This window comes from Dendrobates tinctorius, unplaced genomic scaffold, assembly GCF_039654945.1.
Source record: "Dendrobates tinctorius isolate UK_male_01 unplaced genomic scaffold, ASM3965494v1 ptg000171l, whole genome shotgun sequence".
In the NCBI taxonomy this organism is placed as follows: Eukaryota; Metazoa; Chordata; class Amphibia; order Anura; family Dendrobatidae; genus Dendrobates; species Dendrobates tinctorius.
The window spans coordinates 7838298-7859111 of record NW_027361838.1 but is presented as its reverse complement, the minus strand read 5'-3'; the positions used below and the strand labels follow the sequence as shown (position 1 = coordinate 7859111).

General features: G+C 48.3%; 1 protein-coding gene across 1 annotated transcript in view; it reads left to right on the top strand.

Annotated features, from left to right (window-relative positions):
• The window catches only part of YES1 (YES proto-oncogene 1, Src family tyrosine kinase), an 86166-nt gene that overhangs the window by 57114 nt on the left and 8238 nt on the right, over positions 1-20814 (top strand). Inside the window, exons 5-7 of the mRNA XM_073550874.1 lie at positions 180-283; positions 3409-3558; positions 19546-19701. Of these exons, the coding sequence (XP_073406975.1) occupies positions 180-283; positions 3409-3558; positions 19546-19701 (410 nt within the window). The remainder of the gene's footprint in view (positions 1-179; positions 284-3408; positions 3559-19545; positions 19702-20814) is intronic.

Below are 20814 nucleotides of genomic sequence, written 5' to 3'. Positions count from 1 at the left end.
AGAGCAATGCGTTTTTCTATAGTGAATGGTAAATTAGTGTTTTGTATCTATGTTGAATACGAAAGGGAAATGTTTCAGCAAACAACATGTATAAAAGCATGTCTGATGGAGACTGATGAATATGGGGATGTTCTGCTGCATGTAAATCATGAGACTTGTGCTGCTTTCCTTATTTCTAGGTGGTATTTTGGCAAAATGGGGAGAAAAGATGCCGAGAGATTGCTTCTCAGCCCGGGAAATCAAAGAGGGACGTTTTTAGTTAGGGAGAGTGAAACCACTAAAGGTAATTCTATATATGCCATATGCAGTGATGTCTCTTCATGCCTCATTACACAATTTAAATTGCAGGTTTTTTTTCAGTGCAAAACAACCAAGTTTACATGAAAAAACAATGGGATTCATTTATCAAGCCTGGCGATTCGTATGCTCATTTTAAGCCTAATGCCTACGAGGTTTATTGAAAAGCTTGCATCGATTAATTTGGGCTATTGTAGATTTCAGCTACAATATTTGCTAGTTTATTGGCGCACACATAGTAAATTTATTGCACGTCAGTAGGTCACACAACCCACTTTTGTGCAACAGAAGAGATGAAAAAAAAAGTTGCATTTTTGTGTAAATTTGGAGTTCTTTGCACCAAATTCTTGACACCTGCCTCTGAGCAAATTTGGTGCATTTGGGAGACCTTGAAAGTAAAAAATGAAATCTATGCATTCTGTGAGCCACTGTAGATTTGCCCCATTTTCCGTACCCTAGACTCAAAGATTCGACCTGATTGCACCCACGTTTCCACCTGAAATTATTGTGAATTTTTTTTGGACAAAATAAGTTTGCTACCGTTTTTGGTATTGTTTACAGCAAAAAAAGGCTTTAGCATCTTGTAATAACATTTTCACAGTTAATGGCATTTGTTTTGGCAAACAATGGAATAAAAATAACAAACCCTACCCTAAAAATGTTCTCTTTTACACAACATTCAAACACCTGGTAACTAGTGTATTATAAACACCTATTTAAATGGGATGTCTTGGGAATACCATTCCACAGCCGATTATCCTGGGCTAGCTTAAAATAATAAAATCAGATGTTATTTACAGTCTAAGGCCCCGTTCACACGTTCAGTATTTGGTGAGTTTTTTTACCCCAGTATTTGTAAGCCAAAACCAGGAGTGGGTGATGAAACCAGAAGTGGTGACGTGTTTCCATTATATTTTTCCTCTGATTGTTCCACTCCTTGTTTTGGCTTACAGATACTGATATAAAATACTGACCAAATACTGAACGTGGCCTAGATCCAGCGCTGCCTCTCTGCCACCGCTCTGGTCTTTGTATATAGACTGCAGCCATGCCGTTGTGAGTACACTGCATATCACCACATGCTTCTGTAGAAATAATTTTTTTGACGGATGGATATCTTGTGTACGAATTACATGACAAAAAAAATTGTTATTTAACACTCTATGTCTTGTGGGAAAATAACATCCGTTTCAATCACTGGGTAATAATCCGTTCCTGTATTTTCATTCTTTACCTTTATTCAGCTTTTTTATTAGGGAAAGTAGAAAATTCGACTTTAAAGGGAATGTGTTGGCTGGATTTCACTTCCCCAAACTATTTATCCTTTGTAGAGTAATCCAGCAATACCTTTACTTGGCCAGTCCGTTCCTCTTTAACTGAGAAAGCAGTGTGTGAATTGATATGCAAATTAAACTAAACTGCTTTTGGCATGGGAAGTGCTTTCATGAGCTTTTGTGTCTCCAGTAGTGTTGAGCTCACCTGCTCGAATAAGGTGTTATCTGAGCATGCTTGAGTGCTAACAGAGTATCTTCGGCGTGCTCGAATGCTATGTTCAAGTGACCACAGTTGTTCAACAGCTGCAACACATGCAGGGATTGTCTGTTTTATACAATCCCTGCATGTGCTGCGCCTGTCGAACAGCCACGAGACATTCAGCTGCTCGAAAGTAGTGTTCAAGCACGCTGAAGATACTCTTAGCACTCGAGCATGCTCAGATAATACCTTGTCAAAGTACGATCGCTCAACACTAGCCTCCAGCTTTATTTCCTTCTCATCGCCACCGCCTCCTGCTTCACTGACAGCATCTTTTGCTTGAAGTCACACAAGCATAGAGGCTGTGAGTCAAGCAGGAGTCATCGCTGTGCAGGGAATAAGGCTGAAGTGACAGGCTTGGGAAGTGCTTCCAAATGCCAAAAGTACTTAAAGCGAAACTCTTGCCTGTTTTGTCTGCTATAAGATGCGGCCATCGCCTTTCAGGGCTTTATCTACAGCATTCTATAATGTGGTCCAGTCCGATGGGTGTCGTGGGTCCGGCGCCTCCCATCTTCTTGCGATGCCGCCCTCCTGCTTGCTTGATCGCTCTCCGGCATCACTCTTCTGCGCAGGTGTACTATATCTGCCCTGTTGAGGGCAGAGCAAAGTACTGCAGTGCACAGGCGCTGGGCCTCTCTGACCTTTCCCAGCGCCTGCGTACTGCAGGAATTTGCCTCAACGGGGCAGATATAGTACACCTGCGCAAGAGCGCGATGCCGGGGAGCGAGGAAGCAAGCAGGAGGGCGGCGTCGCAAGAAGATGGGAGGAGCCAGACCTGCGACACTCACCGAACCGGTGGCAGAATGCTATTAGGGTGTTTTCACATTAGCGTTTAAGGCCGCAGCGTCGGCCTGCGCACAGCCACCGCTAAGCCCCACCGCGCCTCCGCCGGTAGCTCCGCCTACGGGCGCATGACGCTGCATGCGTCCCCTATCTTTAGCACTGGGGACACAGGCCGTGCGCAGGTATGTGTTTGGCGGCGCATGCGTCCTTTTGATGGGTGCGCCAACCAGGCGCCAAACGCAACCTGTTGCAATTTGGTGCGCTCCGCGCACTGTCAAAAGGACGCATGCGCCACCAAACGGATACCTGCGCACGGCCTGCGTCCCAAGTGCTAAAAATAGGGGACGCATGCAGCGTCATACGCCCGTAGGCGGAGCTACCAGTGGAGGCGGGGCTTAGCGGCGGCCGTGCGCAGGCCGATGCTGCGGCCTTGAACGCTAATGTGAAACCACCCTTACCTGCATAATAACCCATATCTGCAGGTTAATAGCGTTATTTTACATGACCGGTTCCTTTTAAAGTGACTCTCTTGTCAATATTTTAGGTTTATTTAACTTGACAATAAAAGTGCTGATAGTGGCAAAGTGTTCATCAGGGCCGCAGTATCAATGTTCATCTGTATCTGAGAAAAATGTACGACCACGTAGTAGTGCCAAGTGTTTACCCAAGAAACCTTTTCACATGCTGTACATTAGAGGTTGGAGGGGGTTATGGAACAAAGCAAAACTTGCTGATCGATAGTTGTTTTTTCGATGATGGATTAGTAAATTCTCTTGCACACATTTTGCTTTGTAGGAGCTTTTTCACTGTCCATCCGGGACTGGGATGAAGTGAGAGGCGACAACGTGAAACACTACAAGATAAGAAAACTTGACAATGGAGGATACTATATCACTACACGGGCACAATTTGAATCACTACAGAAACTTGTAAAACACTACTCTGGTAAGGGCTTAACTCCACTTTTTACATTCTTTTGGTAGTTGTTCTTTTTTTCCTCCTTCTATACATTTTGATACAGGATATGTGATACCTACTAGATCATTGACAGTTCAAACACTGAACCCCCAACCAAATGGCAGAACATTAGAGTAGCACTCCATTCAATCTTTATGGGGCTTGTGGAGATAACCATGTGCCCAAGTTCTGGCATTCAGTGGGGTCTCAAGCAGTTGGTTTGCTGTTTTTTAGTTCTTGGTGTGGTATCTGAAATACTTCTATAATATAACGGCATTTTTTAAAAAAATTTGCATTATAGGTACTGTGGGAAAAAAAACATTAAAGAAGGATGGGATGAAAAGTTTTTTTTCTCGTTCGCCTTATTGGGGGACACAGAGACCATGGGTGTATGCTTTGCTGCCACTAGGAGGCTGACACTATGCACAAAAAAATGTTAGCTCCTCCTCCGCAGTATACACCCCACCGACCGGCACCAATTTCCTCAGTTTAGCTTAGTGTCAGTAGGAGGTGGACACGAGTCTTTCGTTAGACCCATATCTACCTCGTCGTGCGTCGTTCCTTTACAGGTTCTACGGAGGGATACAGAGTGAAAAGTCACATCTGTACTCCCACATGAAGTCTGCGAGTACGGCGTGTACTGTCACCCCGTATCCTTGCAGTTCTCCGCGGCAGGACCAGCCAGACGGACGCCGACACCAAGACGTGCCAGCGACTCCAGGGGTCCTTGTCGCCAGTCTCCCTCCCACTCGCCTACCAGAGCCTGTCGGTTGGATGAGACGCAGGACTTCTTCAGACCCAGGTAACGGATCGGGGATGGGTGAGTATAGATTTTTATTACCTGGCTGCTCATTCCCGGCGGACAGGGGGCCTCTTCAATGGCACAGGGATGCGGGCGCTCGCAGTCGCCCTACATCTATAGGCACACCATGCTCTTTTTTGCTGGCCCCGCATTCCCCCCCCCCTCCCCCTTTCTGGGGACAGGGAGCACAGGGCCTTTTTCCTTTCCTCCCCTTGAGAGCGGCTGCGGCGTCCCCTTCTGCCGACCTCCGCGCCGACCCCCTGCTGACAGGCGGCCGCCGCAACTAATTTAGGCCCCGGCTTCACTTTGGGCCTACCGCTGCGTCGCGGCCACGCCCCCCGCCCCTTTCTTCTAAGCGGGCTTCTCTTCCCAGGCCCTCCCACCGCCTGTCCTTCACCTGCCCAGCCTGCTATTGACTAGAAGGCGGTGAAATTTAACCCTGCAATGTGCTCCGCCCTCCCTCCTCTCCTGGACGCGTGCTCTTTGGCAGGCGCCATTTTACCAGCCTGTTAGCCGGACACCAGCTCGTCACCGGATCATCTTCTGCCAGCTGTTTTTTTCGTTCAGGAGGTCTATCGGCCGGATTTTGCTCTGACCTGCATCCACTGACAGGTCGCAGAGCATCGCTTCTGGGGACACCGGACCGTGAGTAGCTCTGCACTGCAGACTGACCCTTCTCCGCCCTCTGTCCCCCAACCTTCCGGCATTACCTCAGCTTTTCACTATGTCTACCTCTAAGTCTGATCGTACCCGCTCTACTGCCCCCCCCTGCACTTTAGTCAAGTTCTTTGCATGTTCTTCGTGCAATCGCAAACTTCCAACAGGCCAGTCCACTCCCCTCTGCCTGGATTGTAGCAACCCAATTCAGCCTGACGCCGTCCAGGAGCCATCTACGGCTCCAGGTGAGAGTGAACCCCCCATGCCTGGCTGGGCCTCCTCGCTATCTCAATCAGTGGCAGACCTCACCAAGGTGTCTCAGTCCCTGGTGGCCGTTCTTGATAAGTTGCCCCTGGACTCTTCAGCAGGGCCAAGCAGGTCCCAAATTGTTCCATCTGAGTCAGCCAGCGTTAGTCGCAAAAGACCCAGGCAAGATGCCCAGCCGGATTCCTCTCCTCGTCCCATCTCACCGCATAGCCCTTCTCAGCAGCCTCCCTCTCGGGCCTCCTCTCCCGAGTCAGGTGAAGCGCTTTCGGACAGGTCATCTGAGGGGATTTTAGAGCTGGATTCAGACCAGGATGCAAACATGAAGGTCACAGTGCAGAACCTCATTGCAGCGATCCATCATACTTTCGATATTGCTGACTCCCCTGCGAAATCCTCAGATCAGGAGGTTTCGTTCAGACGGGCAGAAACTCCCTCCAGGGTTTTTCCTTTCCATTCCGAGTTTGGGAAGATTTTTACCAAGGAAAGAGAGGATCCGACCAGACGCTTTCAAAGAGGAAAACGTCTAGGCGTACTCTACCCATTTGCTAAGGAGCTCACGGACAACTGGTCGGCCTCTCCCTCGGTGGATCCGCCTGTGTCCAGGCTTTCCAATAACACGGTTCTCCCGCTTTCAGGCGTGGCGTCCCTAAAGGATTCTAATGACAGGATTATAGAATCCCTGGCGAAGTCTGCCTTTGAAGCGGCTTCAGCGGCTGTGTGCCCAATCTTTGCTTCATCCTGGGCAGCAAAGGCCATAGCCACGTGGGCAGACGACCTTCGTCAAGGCGTCTTAGATAAGGCGCAACCGGAGCGTTTGGCCGATCTCGCCAATCAGATCTCCCATGCTGGGGACTATCTTCTTTCCGCTTCCTTGGATGCCGCATCCTGTGCAGTTCAGGCGTCAAGCAAGGTAGTTGCAATTCGACGTACAGTTTGGCTAAAGGCCTGGCAAGCGGACTTCTCTTCTAAAAAGTCCCTCACTAACCTGCCTTTTCAGGGGGTGCGCCTCTTTGGGTCCCAATTGGACCAGATTAAGGACGCCACCGGAAGCACGAGTTCACTTCTCCCTCAGTCCAATCCTCGCAGACCTCCACTAAGGCGTCAGTTTCGACCCTTTCGGACTTTCCGCCGCTTCAATACAGCCAACAGAGACCGCAGGCTCGCCAGGAGAGAGAGAAACTTTTCCCTTCACCCATGACAGCACCACCTGAGAGAGGGATCCGCCCTGCCAGGACAGGAACCTACTGAGACATAAGGGGCGGCACCTCTCCCCCGCTTCAGTTGGGTTCCTGTCCTGGAAGGAATCCCACTGTGGCGGTGCCTGTCATGGGCGAAGAGAAAAGATAAAGACCCAGGCCCGTCCCGGCGCGGGAAGAACAGGTAGCTTACCTGTAGCGCCGGCCGTCGGGTCCTGGAAGCGCAGTCCCCGGGGTCCCTGGGGCTCCGGGTTCGTGCGGGCGTGGATGGGATCCCGGTGGCTCCGGGAAGCCCCCACCGCGCCGCCCTCCCCTCGCGCACGCCGCATCTCGATCCCTTTGGTAGGGGAGAGACGCTGGCGTCTTCCGGCCGCTGACGTCAGCGGCGCTTGGAATGCTGGGTCGCAGGGGGGAGGGGAGGAAGACGCTCACCAGGCGGAGGCATGCAATTTAAAAGGGGAAAGACAGCTGTAGATCGGCGGTGCAAGATGGAGTCCGAGCAGGAACGTTCAGCGTCCCTGCCTCCCTCACAGCCCTCTGGCAGAAAGCATGGAAGCCATTCAAGCAGCAGTCGCCCCAGCCGCAGGTCGGGGCACTCCTCAATTTCCAAAGAGCGCGGGTCAGGTGCTCCGACGCAGCCTCCAAATCCGGTACCCTTGATTACGGGTGGTGAGTGATCTTCGTGAATGTCAGCAGTATATTAATAGGGGGTTTTTCTATTGTATGCTTCACCCTGTAGGAAAGGCCCAGAAAAGCAGGAAGCAAGAAGAATAGGGATTGTGCTATATGTAAATCTCCCCTAGCAAGAGACTGGCAAAAAGATCTCTGTGCTTCGTGCATTCAGCGGACTATGGCGGAGGAAGCGCCTAGTTTCGCAGCCAATCTAATATCTGCCCTCAGGTCAGAAATGGAAGGCTCAATTAAGTCCTTATTGAAAAAAGGGAAAAAAAGCAGGAAGGATTTCCCTAGTTCCCCCTCAGATTCCGCATCAGTATCATCTCAGGCGGAAAAATCATCCTCCTCAGACTCCTCAGATAGTGACACAGGGGGAAAGCCATGTTTCCCTGTAGAAGATACAGATGCCCTCCTAAAGGCCATTAGAACCACAATGGGCCTACAGGAAGAAAGGGCGGCTAAAACCCTAGAGGACGTCATGTTTGGGGGGCTTCAGGAGAGGAAAAAACGAACCTTTCCAGTAAACGCGAAAATCCAGGCGCTTATTGAGAAGGAGTGGAAAAAGCCTGAAAAATCGGGGGCCCTTCCATCCGCCTATAAGAGACGATACCCCTTTGAATACAAGGATACGGAAATATGGGACAAAGTCCCAAAAATAGATGCAGCGGTGTCCAGGTCTTCCAAAAGGTCGGCCCTGCCCTTGGAAGACGCAGGGGTTCTTAGAGACCCGCTAGACAAAAAAGCGGACTCATATTTGAGGCACGCATGGGAAGCGACAGCAGGAGGTCTTAAGCCGGCGATAGCAGGCACCTGCACGGCACGCTCCCTCATGATCTGGCTGCAGCAGTTAGAAGAGAAGCTGGCGTCAAGGGTCCCAAGAGAGAAGATCTTATCAGACATGTATCTCTTGCACGCGGCAGCGGCTTTTCTGGCAGATACCTCGGCGGACTCTATGCGATTGACAGCCAGAGCAGCGTCACTATCAAATGCTGCTAGACGCGCGTTATGGCTTAAGGGCTGTCCGGGTGACCTTCAGTCCAAGGCCAAATTGTGCTCTCTCCCCTGCGATGGCCGATTCCTGTTCGGCAAGAACTTGGACGATATTCTGGAGAAAGCAGGCGATAAGAAAAAAGGCTTCCCCAGATTCCCTATGGATCAGAGGAGACAGCCCTTTCGGAGGGGGAGATTCAATAGAGGGCGTCCTCCCGCTGACAGAAGAAGATGGGAGGATAAAAAGAAGAAAGAATCAGGGTTTATGTTTGGTGGAGGCACCTCCATCTCAAAAAAGTCACCACAGTGACGCCAGTATTCCAGTAGGAGCGAGATTGGCACTCTTTTTCCAGGCCTGGGAAAAGATCTCCTCCAACACCTGGATTCTGAGCATCCTAAAAGAAGGCCTGAAAATCCCCTTTATTCGTCAGCCAAAATCCGTGGTCGTCATCACACCTATCAGGAAGATGACCGAAGAACAACTGGCCTTAGAAACAGAAATCCTGAGCCTGATAGACAAGCGGGTACTGTCCGAGGTGCCACGCTTACAGGAAGGAAAGGGGTTTTATTCACCCCTTTTCCTAATAAAAAAACCGGATCAGTCGTTCAGGACAATCATAAATCTCAGACGCCTCAATCTACGGATAAAGAACCCGACCTTCAAGATGGAATCAGTAACTACGGCAGTGAAGCTGCTACATCAAGATTGCTTCATGGCCGTAGTCGATTTAAAGGATGCGTATTACCACATCCCTATCCATCCAGATTACCAGAAATACCTGAGGGTAGCGCTTTATATTCAGGGCACACTAAGGCACTTTCAGTTCAGGGCTCTTCCGTTTGGCATATCCATAGCCCCGAGGGTCTTCACCAAGGTCATAGCGGAAGTGACAGCCTTTCTCCGGATTCACGATACGGTCATAATACCATACCTGGACGATTTTCTTATAGTGGGCAGTTCAGAGGACCACTGTACAGCACAGCTGACTCAGGTGATCAACACCTTGCAAGAGTTAGGGTGGATAGTCAATTTCAAAAAATCAAAATTACAACCCCTAAAGAAACAGACCTTCCTGGGATTTATACTGGACTCAGAAAGGCAAGAGTGTCTGCTCCCAGAGTCCAAGATAGAGAAGGTGCAAAATCTGGCCTTGGCGGGCCGAAACCAACCATGTATGACATTAAGAAAAGCAATGTCCCTGCTAGGTACCCTAACATCCTGTATTCCGGCGGTCAGGTGGGCTCAGTTTCACACCCGGCAACTCCAGGGGGAGATACTAAGAGCACAAAGATCGCTAAGAGGGCGTTTGGAAGGAAAGCTGGAGCTTTCCTTAAAAACCAGAGACTCTCTCAACTGGTGGTTGAACGAGACAAATCTGACCTTAGGAATACCATGGGACAGACAGGCGACAGATATAATTTTAACAGATGCAAGCTCCTCGGGGTGGGGGGCACACCTAAGGGGCCTCATAGGTCAAGGTTCCTGGACACCTCAAGAAAGGAAGGCATCCTCCAACCTGAGAGAACTGTGGGCAGTGGGCAAGGCCCTAAACCACTTCATTCCGCTACTCCAGGGTCGAGATGTACGCATCATGTCAGACAACAAGGTAGCAGTGGCATACATCAACCACCAAGGAGGGACAAGATCACACTCCTTAATGGAAGCAGCAACAGACATTCTGAGCAGTGCAGAGGATCACCTACACTCCGTGACAGCCCTACACATAAAAGGGGCAGAAAACATAGAGGCAGATTTCCTGAGTCGCAATACCCTGAGGCAAGGAGAATGGGCGCTAAACCGATCCATTTTTCAAAAGTTAATTCAGCTTTGGGGGGAACCGGTGATAGACCTCTTTGCAAACAAGCACAACAGGCAAACAGAAAGGTTCTGCTCTCTAAACCCAAGAGAAAACCCATGGGCAGTGGACTCATTGCACATCCAGTGGAACTTCAGACTGGCTTACGCGTTCCCCCCAGTAGCTCTGATCCCGACTGTGGTAAGAAAAATCAGAAACGATCAAGCCAGGGTGATTCTAATAGCTCCATTTTGGCCAAAAAGGCCCTGGTTCGCTCTGCTACGGAAGATGTCCCTCTCCGATCCTTGGGTTCTGCCAGAAATCCCGGACCTACTAGTTCAGGGTCCAATATTGCACGCTCAGGTCAAAGGATTCCATCTGACGGCGTGGAATTTGAAAGGTCGCTTTTAATAGGGGGTTCTCCCCTGGGCTGGTGGCCACTCTGCTAAAAAGCAGGAAACCGGTGACTACTAACATCTACGGCAGAACATGGGATAAGTTCCTACAGTTCTTGGGTAAGCCGTTAGGGAAAGAACCCCCGATTAGTGACATCCTAGAGTTCTTACAATCTGGGTTGCAGATGGGGTTAGCAGTAAACACACTTAAGGTTCAGGTGTCGGCACTAGGGGCGCTCTACAATTGCAAACTGGCGTCAGATAGGTGGATAGCCAGATTTATTAAATCCTGCCATAGAGCTAGGCCTATTCCAATACCTAGAATAGCCCCCTGGGATTTAAACCTGGTGTTAGAAGCCCTTACAAAAGAACCGTATGAGCCATTACATCAGCTACCCCTAAAGTTTTTGACCCTAAAAACGATTCTGTTAGTAGCCCTCACATCAGCCCGCAGGATAAGCGACTTACAGGCTCTCTCAGTAAATCCTCCTTATACGCAAGTCTTTCAGGATAGGGTAGTGTTAAGAACAGACCCCAGTTATCTGCCCAAGGTAGTGTCAGATTTCCATCGGGGTCAGGAAATTGTTCTTCCATCCTTTTGCGAAAATCCAAAAAATCTGGGGGAGGAAAAATTCCATAGTCTGGATGTTAAAAGAGCTCTTGTAGAATATATATCTGCCACTAGCCAGTGGAGGAGGTCACAGTCCCTATTCGTAGCTTTTCAGGGTGCCAGGAAAGGCTATGGGGTTTCAAAAGGGACTATTGCTAGATGGATCAGGGAAGCCATTAGTGTAGCCTATTCAGCTAGTGGTATCCCGATTCCTGACGGCATCAAGGCTCATTCCACCAGAGCCGTGGCGACCTCCTGGGCTGAAAAGGCAGAGGTATCAATCGAACAAATTTGTAAGGCCGCTACCTGGGCCTCACCTTCAACCTTCTTTAAGCACTATAGATTAAATCTATCCTCCTCTGCTGACTTAACCTTTGGTAGAAGGGTGCTGCAAGCGGTGGTCCCTCCCTAAGGTGTTTCGAAGTCTCCAAAAATCTCTCAGGTGGTGCTGTCATGGGTGAAGGGAAAACCACCATGGTTACTTACCGGTAGCCGGTTTTTCCGGAACCCATGACAGCACCCGTACATTCCCCCCCTTTTTCACTGTATGGTGTGCACAATTAGTAGGGTGTTTTGAGTGTTGTGGTGTTGGATTAAACATGTAACTAACCGGGAAGTCCTCTCAATGCTCTGTAACCCAACTGAAGCGGGGGAGAGGTGCCGCCCCTTATGTCTCAGTAGGTTCCTGTCCTGGCGGGGCGGATCCCTCTCTCAGGTGGTGCTGTCATGGGTTCCGGAAAAACCGGCTACCGGTAAGTAACCATGGTGGTTTCCTTCAGACCCACTCCTTCCTGGCGATCCCACTCTTCCCAGGGCAGACCGTCCAGATCTGGATCTGGACGGTCTACTTCAGCATGACTATCGTCGGACACGCGAGGCGCCTTTCCAATTGGGAGGCCGACTTCCTTCCTTCAGGGACGTTTGGCTGGCCTCCGTAGAGGACGCTTGGGTCAGGGAGGTCGTATCCTCAGGATACAAGATACAGTTCGTCTCTCTCCCACGGGATCGTTTCTTCGAATCCCGGCTTCCAAAGGATCCAGCCTTGGTCCCGGGGTTCTCTACGACTATCGCCTCTCTCCTCAGACAGCGCCACTACCAGCTCGTCGCATGGCCCTTCGGTCTTGCCACCGCTCCCAGACTCTTCACGAAGATCGTGGCTGCGTTGATGGCTTTGTTGAGAGTCAGAGGTCTCGTTCTTTTCCCGTACCTAAACGATATTCTGATCAGGGCTCCCTCATTTCAACAGGCTCACCAAAGTTTGTCAATCGTCCTGGACACTCTTTCCGATTTCGGGTGGATCGTCAACAGGAAAAAGTCCTGTCTGGTTCCTACCCAACGCCTGGTCTTTCTAGGCCTTCTGTTCAACACTCGTCGGTCAAGGGTGTTTCTCCCACAAGAGAAGATTCTCTCTCTGCAGCAGGAAGTACGATCGCTTCAGATCTCGCGATTCCCGTCCCTCCGTACAGCCAGGAGGGTCCTGGGAAAGATGGTGGCGGCGATAGAGGCAGTTCCCTTTGCCCAATTTCACGCCAGACCTCTCCAGCAGGCCATTCTGTCGAAGTGGAACAGGTCGCCTCGGTCCCTGGATCGCCCTGTTCCTCCTTCTTACCGGATCAAGCGGTCCCTCAACTGGTGGTTGTCGTCACCTCTCATTCTATCGGGTCGATTCTTCCTTCCCATTCGCTGGCAGATAGTAACCACAGATGCCAGTCTCCTCGGTTGGGGTGCAGTGTTCCGCAACCACACTGTTCAGGGTCGATGGTCGGATCGGGAATCGGTACCGATCAACATTCTGGAGATTCGAGCTATCCATCTTGCTCTTGTTCACTGGGAAAGGCTCCTCAAGGGACTGCCGGTACGGATTCAGACAGACATCGCCACAGCGGTGGCATATGTCTACCGCCAAGGGGGAACACGGAGTGTCTCAGCCCTGGCGGAGGGGTCCAAGATTCTTCGTTGGGCGGAGATTTCCGTTCCGACAATTTCCGCGGTGCACATTCCCGGCGTAGACAACTGGGCCGACGATTTTCTCAGCCGCAAGGGTCTCGCGGCGGGAGAGTGGTCCCTCCATCCGGAGGTGTTTCATCTGCTCTGCCTTCAGTGGGGAACCCCGGATGTAGACCTCATGGCGTCTTGCCTCAACAGGAAAGTCCCACAATTCGTGTCCAGGTCTCGGGACCCTCTGGCAGTGGGCGCCGACGCCCTGGCCGTTCCTTGGTCCCAGTTCGACCTTCCCTACCTGTTCCCTCCTCTGCCTCTTCTTCCCAACCTGTTGAAAAAGATCAAGGCAGAAGGAATTCCAGTCATTCTCATCGCCCCGACTTGGCCCAGAAGGTCTTGGTTCGCGGACATTGTCAACCTTCTCGCGGACGCCCCCTGGAGCTTCCAGACAGAACAGATCTGCTGTCTCAGGGACCGATTTGCCACCCCAATTCTCGGCCGCTCAATTTAACGGCGTGGCTGTTAAGACCGAGGTTCTGAAACGGGCAGGATTTTCCGACCAGGTAGTTCAGACCATGATCCGAGCCAGAAAGCCATCATCTTCCAAGATCTACTACCGTACTTGGAAGGCCTATTTCACTTGGTGTGAGACCAATGACATCGCGCCCATGTCCTTTTCGCTCCCTTCAGTCCTAGCGTTTCTTCAGGCAGGATTGGATGCGGGCCTTGCCCTCAGTTCCCTGAAGGGTCAAGTTTCGGCGCTGTCCATTCTATTTCAGAAAACATTGGCTTCCCGTCCTCAGGTTAAGACCTTTCTTCAGGGCGTGGCTCACACGGTTCCGCCGTACCGGGCGCCCGTGGATCCATGGGATCTTAATCTGGTTCTTGCGGTTCTGCAAGGTCCTCCCTTTGAACCCCTCAGGGATATTTCCCTTTCTCTCCTTTCTTGGAAGGTAGCCTTTCTGGTGGCCATCACCTCCGTCCGGCGCGTGTCGGAATTGGCAGCTCTTTCGTGCCGCTCCCCTTTTCTGGTGCTCCACCAGGATAAGGTAGTTCTGCGGCCTCCGCCCTCTTTCCTGCCGAAGGTGGTGTCCTCGTTTCACCTCAACGAGGATATCGTGCTACCATCCTTTTGTCCGTATCCAACTCATCCCCGAGAGCGGTCCTTGAACAAGCTGGACCTGGTTAGGGCGATAAGAGTCTATCTGTCTAGGACGACTTCCTTGCGAAAGACAGAGTCTCTCTTCATTATCCCTGATGGGGCGCGGAAAGGTCACTCGGCGTCAAAGGCCACTATTGCTCGCTGGATCAGATCGGCAATTTTGGAAGCCTACCGAGTTAAGCGTCGCGGAGCCCCTCCGGGGATCAGGGCCCACTCTACTCGGGCAGTGGGTGCCTCCTGGGCGGTGCGCCACAGAGCTTCCGCGCTGCAGCTTTGCAAAGCTGCAACATGGTCATCGGTTCACACGTTTGTGAAATTCTACAGAGTCCACACCTACGCTTCGGCGGACGCCAGCCTAGGTAGACGGATTCTGCAGGCCGCGGTGGTGAGTCCGCTGGCCTGATGGAAGTTTGTTTCCCACCCCAGGGACTGCTTTGGGACGTCCCATGGTCTCTGTGTCCCCCAATAAGGCGAACGAGAAAACAGGATTTTTTGGGTTGCTTACCGTAAAATCTGTTTCTCGGAGCCTTCATTGGGGGACACAGCACCCTCCCATGTTTTACAACTCCTGTTCTTATGGTTGTCGGTTGGTTACAGTTGAGTTGTCTGTTCTGTTTTCATTCTGTTTTGTTACTTCTCCTACTGCTTTCTCACTAACTGAGTAAATTGGTGCCGGTCGGTGGGGTGTATACTGCGGAGGAGGAGCTAACATTTTTTTGTGCATAGTGGCAGCCTCCTAGTGGCAGCAAAGCATACACCCATGGTCTCTGTGTCCCCCAATGAAGGCTCCGAGAAACAGATTTTACGGTAAGCAACCCAAAAAGTCCTGTTTTTTTGTTTTTTTTTGTTTTGTTTGCGAAATAATTTGCTTTCATGCCACACTTATTTATGGCATATCACATGTAAACAAATACCTCCTGTTAATATTATTGATTGTCCTCTCCATACAGGTATACCAAAAGATGAAGGTACAGAATAGGGCCAGGATCACATTACCGTCTGTGATGCAAGAAACTCAACGAGTCTCTCGCATCAACACCCGGCACTCGGGACTGAAGCTGCGGCTGCATAGAAATACATGCAGCCACAGCTCCGGTCCTGATTCGAGAGACTCGTGCGGGTTTCTAGCATCACACACGGTAATGTGATCCTGGCCTAAGTCAAAAACTCAAACGAAAAACAAAAGGATACAACAAATTCATTAGATATAATATATTAAAGCATATCAAAATGGCTTGTTTATTCCAATTACACATTGAAAAGAGATATGAACAAACTACAAGGGAGGGACCTGGATGAAAATGGTCTTACAAAAAAAATCCTCAGCTATACACACAACAGCCTCCCAGTACTAATGCCGACAATCTTCAAGAGAAAAATGTTATATGAACATGTAGTATATGTAAGTCAATAATGAATGTTAAAAAGAAAACCAATCTGTAATGTCCAGGGAAACTTATCAAAAAATGAATGTGTCATTGGTGTGTAATATTATGTATAATGGTCCAATACATACAAATAAATCTCTTGGTATTACACTAGATATTCATTTAAAGGGAACCTGTCAGCAGGATTGTGCACAGTAACCTACACACAGTGTCAAGTCGGCGCCGTTATACTGAATAAAATTATACCTTGTTTGATGAAATCTGTCTTATGGTTGTTCTTTAATCTTTATTTTCAGTTTTATGTTAATGAGATTCTCGTGCCCTAAGGCGGAGTTCATGTATATGGTGCTCTGATTACGTATTCATAATGCAGACTGCTGACAGGTCACTGATCCCTCACTGACCTGCCCCCTAGTTTGCATAATGAATATACTAATGTATGTATTTAAAATAAAGCACGTCACTTAATCAAAATGGTGACGACTGTGCACTTTCTCTTATCGGTTAGTGCCTATTATCTTCCTGTGTTTCAAAGAAATAAAAATCACCATCAATATTGCGCCGTCGGGAGCGCCTGTGCATTAGCATCTATCGTCTTCCGATAGATGCTGCTGCGCAAGCACCGCCACCAGCTCGTTGTTGCTGCAGCCCAAAAAAATGTACGCTACAATAAAATGGTGCTTGCGCAGTAGCATCTCTCAATACAAGATAGAGGCGCTTGCGCAGTAGCATCTGCCGGTTCCTTGTTGCTGTACAGTAGTAAAAAAAAAAAAAAACTACAGTACATCAAAATGGTGCCAGAGGCGGCACATGTGCAGTAGCATCTATCACATACCGAGAGATGCTACAGCGCAAGCGCTGCTGCCAGAGCCATTTTGTTGTAGTGTACGATTTTTTTAGCCGGAGCACCAAAGAGCTAGTGGAGGCGCTTGCGCAGTAGCATCTGTTGGCACGTGATAGATGCTAATGCGCAGACGCACCCGACGGCGTAATATTGATGGTGAATTTTTTTCTGTTTGAAACACAGGAATATAATAGGCACTAACTGATAAGAGAAGATGCCCACGCGCCGCCATTTTCATTAAATGACATGCTTTTTCAAATACACACATTAATATATTCATTAAGCAAACTAGAGGGCAGGTCAGTGAGGGATCAGTAACCTGTCAGCAGTCTGCATTATGAATATCTAAGCAGAGCACCACATACACCAACCCCGCTTTAGGGCACGAGCATATCATTAACACAAAACCAAAATAAAGATTAAGAAACGACAACAAGACGGATTCCATCAACAAAGGTATCACTTTATTCAGTATAATGGTGCCAACCTGACACTGTGTGTAGGTTACTGGGCACAATCCTGCTGACAGGTTACCTTTAATGTATAGTCATAATAAAAGGTTCATAAATACGGTAGTCTGTTATGAATGAGTCACCGTAGGAGGCAAAAACAGAAATACTAGCTAAGTCCAGAAAACCAGAGAAGTTGGCAGCTATCGGATTGCAGACCCCTGAACCTAACAACAACACCTAGCAGTAGCCGTGGGGGGTTCCTACGGTGCCCTAGACCCCTCGATCACAGCCGGAGAACTAAATAGCCTAAAGACAGAATGGGAAATCTAAACTGCCCCAGAGCAGACCCCAAAGCAATAGGCAGCCCCCAACATATAATGACGGTGAAGCAAGATGAAAAAACACTCACACAGATAGAAAGATAGGCTGAGCAAATGATGGGGCCCAAACTAACTAAATAGGACAGGATAGAAAAGCTGCTGTCTGCAATCTGCCAAAACCCTCTCAAAACAAGAGCCAACAGACTGATAGGGAAAAAAGCCCTGAAGACGCTAGGCTTCAAAAAGACTATCAGTACTCAGGTATTTTCTGAAGACAGAGCAAAAAGGAATTCAGCTCACCCCAGCAGGGAATGGCAGAAATCCAGAAAAACAAGGCAAAACAAAACCAAAACACAAATGCAAAAAGCAGAGCAGAAAACTTCGCTTTTGAGGAGCAGCAATCAGACTGGTCTCCTAGAATCCCTCAGAGAAATCACCCGCAAGGCAGAAGGGCGTCGGCTGCCTTATATCCAGTCAGCAATTCCAGTCACCAAGTCGTCATCATTCTGCTCAGGTGCTTTGTAATCAGCCTCACTACCTTCCTTCACCAGAAGAGGGAGTTCATCAGACCTGGTGAAGGGGAAAATGAACTCACAACAGTAGTCACAGTAAGAAAAGGAAATTGTCAATATGAATACACACCTACAAGTGACTTGCAAAAGTATTAACACTCCTTGGCGTTTTACTTATTTTGTTACATTACAACTTGTATTTAAACATTTTTGTAATCCAGTTTGTATGTGATGCATCAGCACTAAATTGTCTTTGGTGGTGAAGTGAGAAAATTGTAAACCTAAATTAAATTTATGGATTAAATAGCTAAAAACTGGCATATGTATTCACCCTTTTTGCTATTAAGTCCCTAAAAATTTCTGGTACAAGCAATTACGTTCATAAGTCACATGCTTAGTGAAAGGAAGTCCACCTATGTGCAAGCTAAGTGTCACACGGTCTGTCAGTATATACACACCTTTTCTAAAAGACCACAGAGGCTGCAAAAGCATTAAAGTGAACCTGTCAGCAGGATTTTGCTTAGTAAACTACAGGCATTGTCATGTTAGGCAGAAATAACCTTTACGTACACATACATTTTGAGGTTCATTTTACATTTGTCACAAGATATGTGGGAGACTCCCGAAATGTATGGAGGAAGTGTGGTCAGATGAGACCATAATTGAACTTTCTGGCCACCAAGATAAATACTATGTCTGGTGCCAATCCAACATCAGCTCATCACCCCCAGAACACCAGCCCTAGAGTGAAACATGATGGGGGCAGCATAATGCTGCGGAGATTATTTGCGGCAGCAGGAAAAGGGAAAACTCTTCAAGTCAAGGGGAAGATGGATGGTGCCAAATACAGGGATATTCTTGAGCAAAACCGTGATTTGAGACTGGAACTGAGGTTCACCTTCCAACAAGACAATGACCCAAAGCATAATGCAAAAGCAACATTTGAGTGTTTTAAGGGGAAACTTGTACATTTTTTGGAGTGGATTAGTCAAAGCCCAGACCTTAATCCAATTGAGAATCTGTGATCAGACTTGAAGATTACTGTTCACAAACTTGAAGGAGCTGGATCAGTTTTGCTTTGAGGAGTGGGCAAAAATCCCAATGGCAAGATGTTGAAAGCTCATAGAGACTTATCCAAAGCGACTTGCAACTTTAATTGCCTCAAAATTAGGATCTTCAAAGTACTGACTTTAGGGAATGAATAGTTATGCACACTGCAAGTTTTTATTATTTTGTCCTATTTATTTTTGCTTTACAATAAAGAGAACCAAATGTTCACAATTGTAGGCATGTTCTTTACATAAACTAAAGCAAACCCTCAAAAAACCCAGTGAAATTCCAGGTTGTGAGGTAGCAAAACATGGAAAATGCCAAGGGGTGGATACTTTCACAAGCCACTGTATAAAATCCTTTAAGGCCGTGTGAGATGTTAATCCTAATATGATTGGACTGGGTGGGTCACGCAACATGCATGTTTAACCTCTATCTGGTCTTTGTCAGGAGGTGCATCTACATTACAAATAGGGGTACTTGTAGTAAAAGTAATAATGAAGCTCACCAGTGACATGCACCTCTAACATGCCTGGCTCCATAAGGTTGGCGCCCATGCCAACATAATCTATGAAGGTTGGATATCAGTAGCCGTTTTTTCCAGACGCTGGATTGCGACACATTGCCGGATCCGGCGAAAACCGGATGAAACGCATGGCCATCCGGCACGATCCGGCGCTAATGCAAGTCAATGGGGGGGAAACCGGATCCGGCATTGCATTTCGCCGGATCCGGTTTTTGTCAAAAGTGCCGGATCGCGCCTGACGGCGAAAACCTGATGTGTGAAAGAGGCCTTAGCTAGAGGACTAAGACACAAGATCATTTTTCTAACATTATTTCTGACACAGTTCATTCACATTTGTATATCATTTAATTTTTTTCAGAGCATTCATGAAATATTTTTTTTTCTTTGTAAAGAACATGCTGATGGCTTGTGCTATAGACTAACAACTGTGTGCCCCACCGTGAAACCGCAGACCCAGGGACTAGCAAAGGATGCGTGGGAAATTCCAAGAGAATCCTTAAGACTTGAAGTTAAATTGGGTCAAGGATGTTTTGGTGAAGTGTGGATGGGTAAGTACAAACTTTCTTATTCTGTATATTCGTGCCAAGCAGCTGGTAAATGTTGTATGCGTCATCTGCCACTCTCCCCAAGTGTATCCAAAACATATTGCTCATAAATCTTTACTAAAGCCAGATGACACGTCTCATGAAATGAAGATAATGGTATAAAATATGGCAGTGCTTGTTCTGAGATTCGGCCCCTTCAACCAGTGTCTAGTTTACTAAACACACTAATTTCTCCCAAGATACTTTGATGAGATACTGTTTCCTTATTGACATGATTTAAAGCCGGGAGGGGAAAATATGACAATGTTTTGGGGTATGATCTCATGTGGAGTCTTTATACATCTCAAAGAAATTTATTAAATGCTTGACCTCATTGATTTTGCATCCAAATAAATCCAATTCTTATTTTCAGGCTTTGTTATGACGCCTGTGATGTCTGCCCTATTTTGTATCGATGTCTTCACATTTTCTTTTGCGGTTAAATAAACGAATCCTCATATTTCCTTATCGATTTACCCATTACTATAGCAGCAACCTGTTTTGGAGCGTCGTACAATAAATGCTTCTCAAATTTTGCATGTTTACTGGGAAATTACTCCTGGATTATGTTGTGGAACTTTGTTGGAAATCTTAGTAACTGCAGCAAATCCAGAGTTTCTAAGGGCCCCGTCACACACAGCGAGATCGCTGATTTTTTTTATGCATCAGCGATCTCTCCAGCGACATCACTGTGTGTGACATCCATCAGCGACCGCCCCCCCCCGCCGGGTATCGCCGATCGTGCAGCATCGTCCTGGGCCATTTTTTGATTGTTGTCCCGCTGGCCAGCACGCATCGCTGCGTGTGGCAGCAAGAGACCAGCGATCAGCGACACTGGTATCCAACGTAAACATTGGGTAACTAAGAGCCGCCCGGCTCTTGGATACCCGCTGTTTACCCTAGATACCAGCGCGCTGGTGTCTAGGGTAAATAGCAGGTATCCAAGAGCCGGGCGGTTCTTAGTTACCCAATGTTTACGTTGGATACCAGCGTGCACTCTGGTATCTAGGATAAACAGCGGGTATGCAAGAGCCGGGCGGCTCTTAGTTACCCAATGTTTACTTTGGATACCAGCGT